The sequence below is a fragment of the Thamnophis elegans genome, chromosome 3 (genome assembly GCF_009769535.1).
Source record: "Thamnophis elegans isolate rThaEle1 chromosome 3, rThaEle1.pri, whole genome shotgun sequence".
NCBI lineage: Eukaryota > Metazoa > Chordata > Lepidosauria > Squamata > Colubridae > Thamnophis > Thamnophis elegans.
Genome location: NC_045543.1, coordinates 149,800,277 through 149,808,787, shown reverse-complemented (window position 1 = coordinate 149,808,787; position 8,511 = coordinate 149,800,277). Strand labels below are relative to the sequence as shown.

At 51.3% G+C, this 8,511-nt stretch overlaps 1 protein-coding gene across 1 annotated transcript; it reads left to right on the top strand.

Annotated features, from left to right (window-relative positions):
* Positions 1–4,382: 4,382 nt before the first annotated feature.
* LOC116506578 (avidin-like) lies at positions 4,383–5,909 on the top strand. The gene is made up of 4 exons (XM_032214394.1): positions 4,383–4,554; positions 4,758–4,959; positions 5,189–5,309; positions 5,767–5,909. The coding sequence occupies exons 1-4, from the start codon at positions 4,453–4,455 to the stop codon at positions 5,798–5,800; spliced, it is 459 nt and encodes a 152-aa protein (XP_032070285.1). The 5' UTR covers positions 4,383–4,452; the 3' UTR covers positions 5,801–5,909.
* Positions 5,910–8,511: the final 2,602 nt, after the last annotated feature.

Genomic DNA, 8,511 nt, shown 5'->3' with positions numbered 1-8,511 from the left:
TTCTAAGGAAATGAAGTCTCTGTTGGGCCTTTCCAATCACCAGAGACGTGTTGTTTTCCCAGGTGAGATCTTGACTAATAAGCACTCCCAAGAATTTAAAAGAGGAAACTCTCTCCACACAGCCCACCTCGATATACAGTGGGGCAGGTTCCTCTCTGTGCTTCCGGAAATCTGGCACCATCTCCTTTGTCTTACTAGTGTTTAGATATACGTTGTTTTTGGAGTAAATCAGTGGGCCAAGAAAATGCGGTCCAAAGAGTATATTTAGACCTCAGTAAGGGACCTGATGAAGGAGAGCGCAGCCTGGGAACCAATCTAGCTCAGTCACCGGGACCGGAGGTGTCGTCTTCCGAGCTTGCTGGTGCCCCTCCCCAGGGAACTTCTCTCTACTTCTTGGTAAGGTAGAACAAGGTAGGACAGACATTGCAAGCACCGGATGAGCCTGTGGCCCTGAATGGAGTTGCATCTACATGGAGGGGGGGCTCCTCAATTTGCCCAGTGCTCTTCAGCATCTTTATCCATGATTCAGACCAGGGGTCCCCAGCCTGGGGGCTGTGAGGGGATTGCAACCAGGCCACGACTGGCAAGCGTGTGCGCACATCCTCACTTGCGTGATCAGCAGGCAAGCACGTGCCTGTGCACTCCCATTTGTGTGAGCGGCAGGTGTGCATGCATGCCACTTGTGCAAATGAAGTGCATGTATGTGCGGACTGCTCACCAGTTACTTCCCCTCCCCCCCCAACCAATTCTCAAAGCAAAAAACATTGGGAAATTCTGATTTACAGGAGATGAAGGGATTGAAGGGAAACTCATCAAAAATGCAGTTGACACCAAGTTTGGGGGACTAGGCAACGCTTTGGAACATAGGCTCAAGATCCAGAAAGATCTTGGCAAACTTGAGCATTGGACTCTATCCCACAAGATGCGGGTCAGTGGTGAGAAAAGTCACTTAGGCAGGGAAAAAACACACAAATGGTGGAATGACAGGTTTGAATAGTCTTCATCCAGCGAGTCTATCTTCAACTCTGAACAAAACAACAGTTACAAGCCCAAGAAGTAAAAGAATTTGAAATAAACAGTAAAAAATCCAAGATTTTCAAGTAAGCTATAAATGAATTAAGAATCCAGGTAAATTTGAATATTGACTATTACTACTAGTAACTTTTGGAATTAGTAAACAACTTTTACAAAAAGTAAACAATTCCCATGGGAAATAGAGTTATTTTGGTTATACTGGCAATTGCTTTTGGTGTAAGCGATGATTTTGGAAACCAGACAGTAGGGGGGGGGGGGGGGGGGACTAAGGATTCTAAGCAGAAGGGGAAAAATAGAAATCTGAGATCAGGATATACAGGATGATACAAAATATTATAATAATATTGGAAATTATTTGAAATATTCTTCAAAGTTTTGAAAAAATGGAGCCAGAAGTTGCTAACTACCATATCGACGGTGTCAGTAAGGACATCTGCTTGTGGGGTCCTTTGAGCTTGTTTCAGTGGTGGGTTGCAGGAACTACGCCCCAGTATGGGCATACTGGTGCCAGCTGGGAGCACCGGGTACCATTCTGGTATGGTGCTCCGGAGGGCCCACCCGCCCGCCTGAGCTCCTTACCTGTATTTGAGCTCTTATGCGCACGGAGCGTACGTCGCCTACACAATGCTCCACCGAGCAGCTGGAGCATCACGGAGGCATGCCGGAGGTAAGGATACGTGTGCGCGCATATGGATGACGCTTGGCCACGTTGCACCATACCGGTTGCAGCGGGATCCAGAACCCACCAGTGGCTTGTTTGATTTCTTGCACACATTTCATTACCCAAATAGCAATAGCAATAGCAGTTAGACTTATATACCGCTTCATAGGGCTTTCAGCGGTTTACAGAGTCAGCATATCGCCCCCAACAATCCGGGTCCTCATTTCACCCACCTCAGAAGGATGGAAGGCTGAGTCGACCTTGAGCCGGTGAGATTAGAACCGCTGAACTGCAGATAACAGTCAGCTGAAGTGGCCTGCAGTGCTGTACCCTAACCACTGCGCCACCTCGGCTCTTCCAAACTAGGAAGCATCATCAGGGCTAGAAAGGAAGGCACTTTGCTCTCTGTTTATATGTGGGGAGGGGGTTTGCCCTGCTGCTGGTGGGAGGGTTCCTGGTGGTTCCTTGATTAGGCTGCTTGCTAATCTTGCTAAGTGCTTCCTGCTCAATTGTTTTGTCTGTGTTGGAAGTTCCTTGAGCATTGTTTACTTCTTGACTGCTGGTCTAATGTTAATCTTGGTGCTAAGTTCAGCTCAACTGGGTGTTGATTGGTGGTAGGGGGGTATTTGGATCTCTTTTCTTCTTTTGTGGCTTTTTGATTGTGTTTTCTGAATGGTATGTAGGCACTGTTTATCTCTATGTACCGTATGATGGACGATTGAGGGAACTAGATATGTCTAGTCTGCACTCTACATGGGGCAGCCCTTGAAGAGCATTCAGAGACTTCAGCTCATCCAGAACGCAGCCCCCCGAGCGATTGTGGGTGCACCTTGGTACACCCACGTTACACCTATCCTCCGCGAGCTGCACTGGTTACCGATCGGTCTCCGGATACGCTTCAAGGTGCTAGTCGTCACTTATAAAGCCCTTCATGGTATTGGACCTGGGTACTTGAGAGACCGCCTGCTGCCAATTACCTCCCAAAGACCCGTTAAATCACACAGATTAGGCCTCCTCCGGGTTCCGTCTACCAGCCAATGTCATCTGGCCACTACCCGGAGGAGGGCCTTCTCTGTGGCAGCTCCGGCCCTTTGGAATGAGCTCCCTGCAGAGATTCGGACCCTCACCTCTCTCCAGGCCTTCCGAAAAGCTGTTAAAACCTGGCTGTGTCGGCAGGCCTGGGGTTGATGAGCTCCCTTCCCCTCTCGAATCGTGTGACTGTTGATTGTCTTTTAAATTCCCTTGTACCTTCTTTGTTGTATTCCTTCGTGCTTACCTCCCCCGCCCTTGGGTTTGTTAGCCGCCCTGAGTCCCTCAGGGAATAGGGCGGCATATAAATAAAATAAATCTTCAAACCTCAACAAAGAGAAGGTCTGTGATATGGTCGCACTTGAAGGGCCGTCGCAGAGAAACAACCTGCAAATAAGGAGAAATTTCCTGGCAGTGAGAACAATTCACCAGTGGCACAGTTTGCCTCCAGAGGTTGTGGGCGCTCCATCACTGGTCCTTTCAGCAGTTCCAAGAAGGCTCCACCCCCCCATTTGCACAACTCAGGTGACCCTGAGGACACAGACAAACCTCCAAGTGGCCTCAAGGACCTTCTAAAACAGTGTTTCTCAACCTTAGCAACTTGAAGATGTCCGGACTTCAACTCCCAGAATTCCCCAGCCAGCGAATGCTGGCTGGGGAATTCTGAGAGTTGAAGTCCGGACATCTTCAAGTTGCCAAGGTTGAAAAAACACTGCTCTAAAAGGATGCGAATGAGCAGATGTCTGCAAGGAATATCTTGGCTGAGAAGTGAAATGGCTTCAAAAGAAAGCCAGAAAGTCCAGATGCCTCTTGAAAAAGCACCTTTGGGACAACCGTGGCCTGGAGGACGGAGGGGAGCGCTGCGCTCTCTCATTCACTCACTCATAAACCTGCTCTCAACCCCCTTTCGCCCTTTCTCTCCAGAGGCATCTGGACGAAGTGGGAGGAGGTTAAAAAGACGGGACGGGGGGGGGGGCAGCCATGCAGGGAAGCCTGGTCGGCTTATTATTAACCTTTTCGTTTTTGCGGGCGGGGGGGGGGCAGCTTCCTGAAAGGCTGGGAAGGGAGAAACCCTGACCCTCACCCCTCCTCTCCTTGCCTGAACATCAAAGCAACGTCCTCTCTCTTCGTGTTTCAGAGGCCGCCCACCCCTCGGAGCGCGGATTGGCAGCCAGGATGCGCGTTTAAACGTCCCACGCAGCCCAAGGTCCCTGGGAAAGGATCCCTCCGTCAAACGCCCGGCATGAAGAAGCGGGGTTTAGAGTGCTGGCGGACCAATGGCGGGAGGGGAGCGCCCATGGAGCCGAGAGAGGATGCCCGCGTTGGGCCAGCCGCGGTGGAGAGTCCGAGAAGAAGCCCCCAGCCCCACCCACCCCTTGCTGCCGAAGTGCTGGTCAGCACTCCTCTTGAGGACCAGCGATGTCCCAGAAGCCTCCGTCCCCTCGGGCGGGGATCCTGCCCCTCCCTGCCGCGAGGGGTTTGGGGAGGCGGCAGCTCCATTGGGCAGTGTTTCTCAACCTTGGCAACTTGAAGATGTCCGGACTTCAACTCCCAGAATTCCCCAGCCAGCGAATGCTGGCTGAGGAATTCTGGGAGTTGAAGTCCGGACATCTTCAAGTTGCCAAGGTTGGGAAACATTGGGGAGGTGTAGCCAGCGCTTGCCCAAGCGGGGCTTTATAAGGGCCCGTCCCGTCGGGGCTGGCAAGTCTCGAGTCCTGGAGGGCACCATGGCGATAGGCGCAGCAGCGTTGGGACTCCTCGCTCTCCTGCTCGGCTGCTCCGGCCATTCTGCCGAAGCTCAAAACTCGGGGCGCGTCGACATGCCGAAGGTGAGATGCGGAGTGGTGGGCGGAGGGTGCCGGCCTCCCTCGTGGAAAGCCCCCGCTGGCGTGGGCCCACCCAGGGGATCGGGCACGTGGGAGCAGCGGGAGTTTTCAGATCCCCGGAGAAAATGGTGTCAGCGCTGCCAGCCTCTCTACCTCTTGGGCAGCCGGCCTTGGCCAGCGCCGCGACCTACTTCCCCCCTCTTTAGTGCATCCTGTCTGGCAACTGGACGAACGACCTGGCCTCCACCGTGCTGTTCGGCAGCGTCAGTAACACCGGGGTCTTCAGCGGCGTCTACCAAACGGCCGTCTCGTCCTCCGGCAACCCCATCCCGCCATCCCCGCTGCAGGGCATCCAGCACCAGAGGGACAACGCCACCTTCGGCTTCACCGTCTACTGGAACGCCTCTAGTAAAGCCACTCACTACTTGGGGTGGAAGCAAATAGAAGGGGGGGGGGAGGGAATCTAGTGGATCTCCCCTTTCTTAGATCTGCCTCTTCCAGATCCCATCCCTGAATGCCCCCCTCCCCGAGCTGCCCAAAGACTTTCCCAACCTAAAGCTAGCCTCGGTGAGGTGGGGGGGTCTTTGGGGGAAACATACCCCTCCCCAATGGAGCCCTTGGCCGATTCCTCCCTCAGAGTCCGTCACCGTCTTTGCCGGCCAGTGCTTCGTGGTTGAGGGCGGGAAGGAGCTGCTGAAGACCGTCTGGTTGCTGCGCGCAGAGGCGGCCTCCAGGGAAGACGACTGGGGAGCAACGAAGTAAGGAAAACCAGGGGCTGAACTGCTGTGCCCCCTAACTGGAAGGGCCCCCGGGAGTCTCCCCGGGGCGCCCCCTTTTTTTCCTCTCTGCCCTCCCACCCCCGAAAGTGGCTCTTGAAAGGCTGCCCCAATGGCCCCGTCCTTTCGAGAGCCGTTTCAGTACCCAGGACCGGCTGGGCAGCTCCGGCGGGAGAGGCTGGCATCAGCAGAGCCGTTCCTACCACTTCCCCCAGCAGAGCTTTTGAGGAAGTTCCTCAGGTCCTTCTCACTGGCGAAAGGTTGGAGTGTGGTTTGGCTGGCATCACAGTCAGCTGAGCCCACAGCTGGCAACACTCTGAAAGTCTGTTGGGTGGAAGGAGGGAATATGGGGGAGGGGGGGAAATGCTCAGTCTGGGTGAACAGCAATCATGCCACCATGAATTTTGACATTTTTCCTCCCCCCCCTGCTTCATTGTAGAGTTGGCACGAACACTTTCTACCGCACCAAGTGAGAGGGTGAAGAGAGCCAGGTCCCCGTGGTTTCTGCCTGGGGATGGGGGTGAGCCTTCCTGCCTCACCCATCAGCCACTCTTCTCCAATAAAATGTTTTCCTGAGCAGCATCAGCCTCTCTGGTCTTTCAGAAGCTCCCTGGGTGCCAGGCTTCCCGGAGATCCTGGGTAGGACCCCCATCTGGAGGGGGTGGGCTCAGGGTTCCACCACAAATCCGCGGTAGACTAAAGCGCGATCGACGAAAGCGCGTACCTGACGTCATCACAGCGCGACGAAAACGGCACGCTGTGAGCGGTAAATTTAAAATTAAAGCGAAAACCTTACCCTAACTCCCCCAAACCTCCCTAAACCTAACCCTAAGCCTAACCCTAAGCCTAACCCTTAACCTAACCCTTAACCTAACACTAAACCTAATCCTTAACCTAACCCTAAGCCTAACCCTTAACCTAACCCTAAACCTAACCCTAAGCCTAAACCTAAACCTAAACCTAACCCTTAACCTAACGCTAAACCTAACGCTAACCCTTAACCTAACCCTAAACCTAACCCTAACGCTTAATGTAACCCTAAACCTAACCCTTAACCTAACCCTAACCCTAAACCTAACCCTTACCTTTATGTGAATTGGCTTGCTTTAATTTTATTTTAATTTTAATTTAATTTATTTTTAATTTTATTTGTCGCGCTGCTGACGACGTCACGTACGCGCTTTGATCGGGCGCGCTTTAGTGGACCGCGGTTTTGACGGGTCACGGGGCTTCAGAGCCAACTCTGGGGTTTGAAGTCTCTACTTGCCTCTACTACTGCTCTGCCATTTACACAGCCTTTGCCCTTGAGGACTCTTAGGAACCTGCAGCGAATCCCCTGAGGATCTGACCTATTAATTTATTAGCAAACTATTAATGGGTTTTTGCAAATGAGCAATGAATTGGCTTCACCCACAGCTGATCCAACTTAATTGCTTTGTTAGCTTGACAGAGTCGTTGTTAGAACCAGCGGTTAGCTAACACCTATTTCATCACTTACCTGAAGAAGCCAGAGAGGTTAACCGCAAATAAACGGTTCAGCCAAAGGAAAGTGGATTTGAAACCATACAGAAGAATTTTGCAAGTGGGCCTTTAGTGTCACGAGGAAAAGGTGGCATTTCGCTTAAGCCTTGGCCAAGAATGTCCTGGCAAAGGCCCAAAAGCAAACAGCTCAACATTAGCATGTCAAAAAAACAACCCAGGAAGTGGGGAGCTTATTTTATTTATTAATTAATTTTTATGCCACCCATCTCAATAATGCAGTGACTCTGGATGGCTTACAATGTAATACCAGTTTAAAAGTGCTAAAAAGAATTGAAACGAATAAAAACGTTAAAAGTTAAGAAGGAAGATAATGGACAGTGTAACGTTCCTGTGGTTCGTCCATGAGGCCAATGTGGAGAAAAGACAGGACACAATCTTTCTCGGGATGGAGCGACCCAGATTGGGGGTCTGAGAGCCCCTTTTATTGAGATAGGACAAAGGCAGGAGGAGCAATAGCATGTGGTTAAAAACAGCCTGTAAAAGTACAATTTCTAATCTGCTCAGGGAAGTTCTGTCTATATATGGTCAAATCCTGGGCGTCAATGGTAGGGCACATCTCAGGATGTTATGTTATGCACTATCAGGATGTTATGGCGTTTTAGTAGTTTGTTTTCTCCTGTGTGGTTCAGCGTGGCTCTGCATGCCCTGGTATGAACTGGGCCATGGGTGACCCACACCTACACAAGGAACTATATTACAACAGGACAGCCTGGGGGTGAGAATGTTCTGTACCCCATCAACCCCCCCCCCAAAAAAAGTGAATGGCTGAGGCACAATTGGGACAGATGCTGTTCCAAGAAGAGATAAAAGCAAAGGAAAAGGGGTGGGGTTTTTTTTGGCTGTGTCAGTAGTCCAAGGAAGAGGGAGGGGGGGAGTAGATCTGTTGCAAGGAGGAACCTGGGACAGTTAGCAACCAACCAATCAGCTATCTGTCAATGCCCGCAGCCAGAAGCCTTGGTATGATAGATCACAGGGGGGGGGAGAGGTGTTGCAGCCAAACAGTCTCGGGTGCTTGTTAGAAGGGAGGGGAGGGAATGGAAGCTCTCCTGTACCTCCCTGATAACGAAGGGAAAAGGGGGGGGGGTAAGTACTCTGGCTTCATCGGAAGGGAAGGGGGGAGGAGAGAGAGAGAGAGAAAGAAAGAGAGAGAGAGAGGAGAGATAAGGGATGCAAAAAAAGAAAGAAAGAAAAAGAAAGAAAGAAAGAAAGAAAGAGTGTGGGAAGGGAGAAAGAAAGAAAAAAAGAAGGAGGGAGGGAGGGAGGGAAGGGAGGAGGAGGGAAAGGAAAGTGAATGAGATATGATGGAGAGAGAGAGAAAAAGGAGAGGAAGGAAGGACCACAAACCCTGGCACTAGATGCAGCTTAAGGGGATGCTTTGAAACAGCACAGCAATCCAGGGCTGAAAGGACCTTTGAGATCATCTAGCCCAACCCCCTGCTCCAGCAGACCTTATATCATCTTGGTTATTTTGCTGCCTCTAACAGAGAGGAGAAATTCCCAGAAAAGGGAAGGAATTTACTAGGCAAGGCTGCCATGCTGAGAAAGGCAGAGATAGTCCTTGACTTATGGCAACAATTGAGCCCAAAATTTTGGTTGGTTGCTAAGCAAGAGCATTGTTAAAGTGAATTTCAACGCATCAATC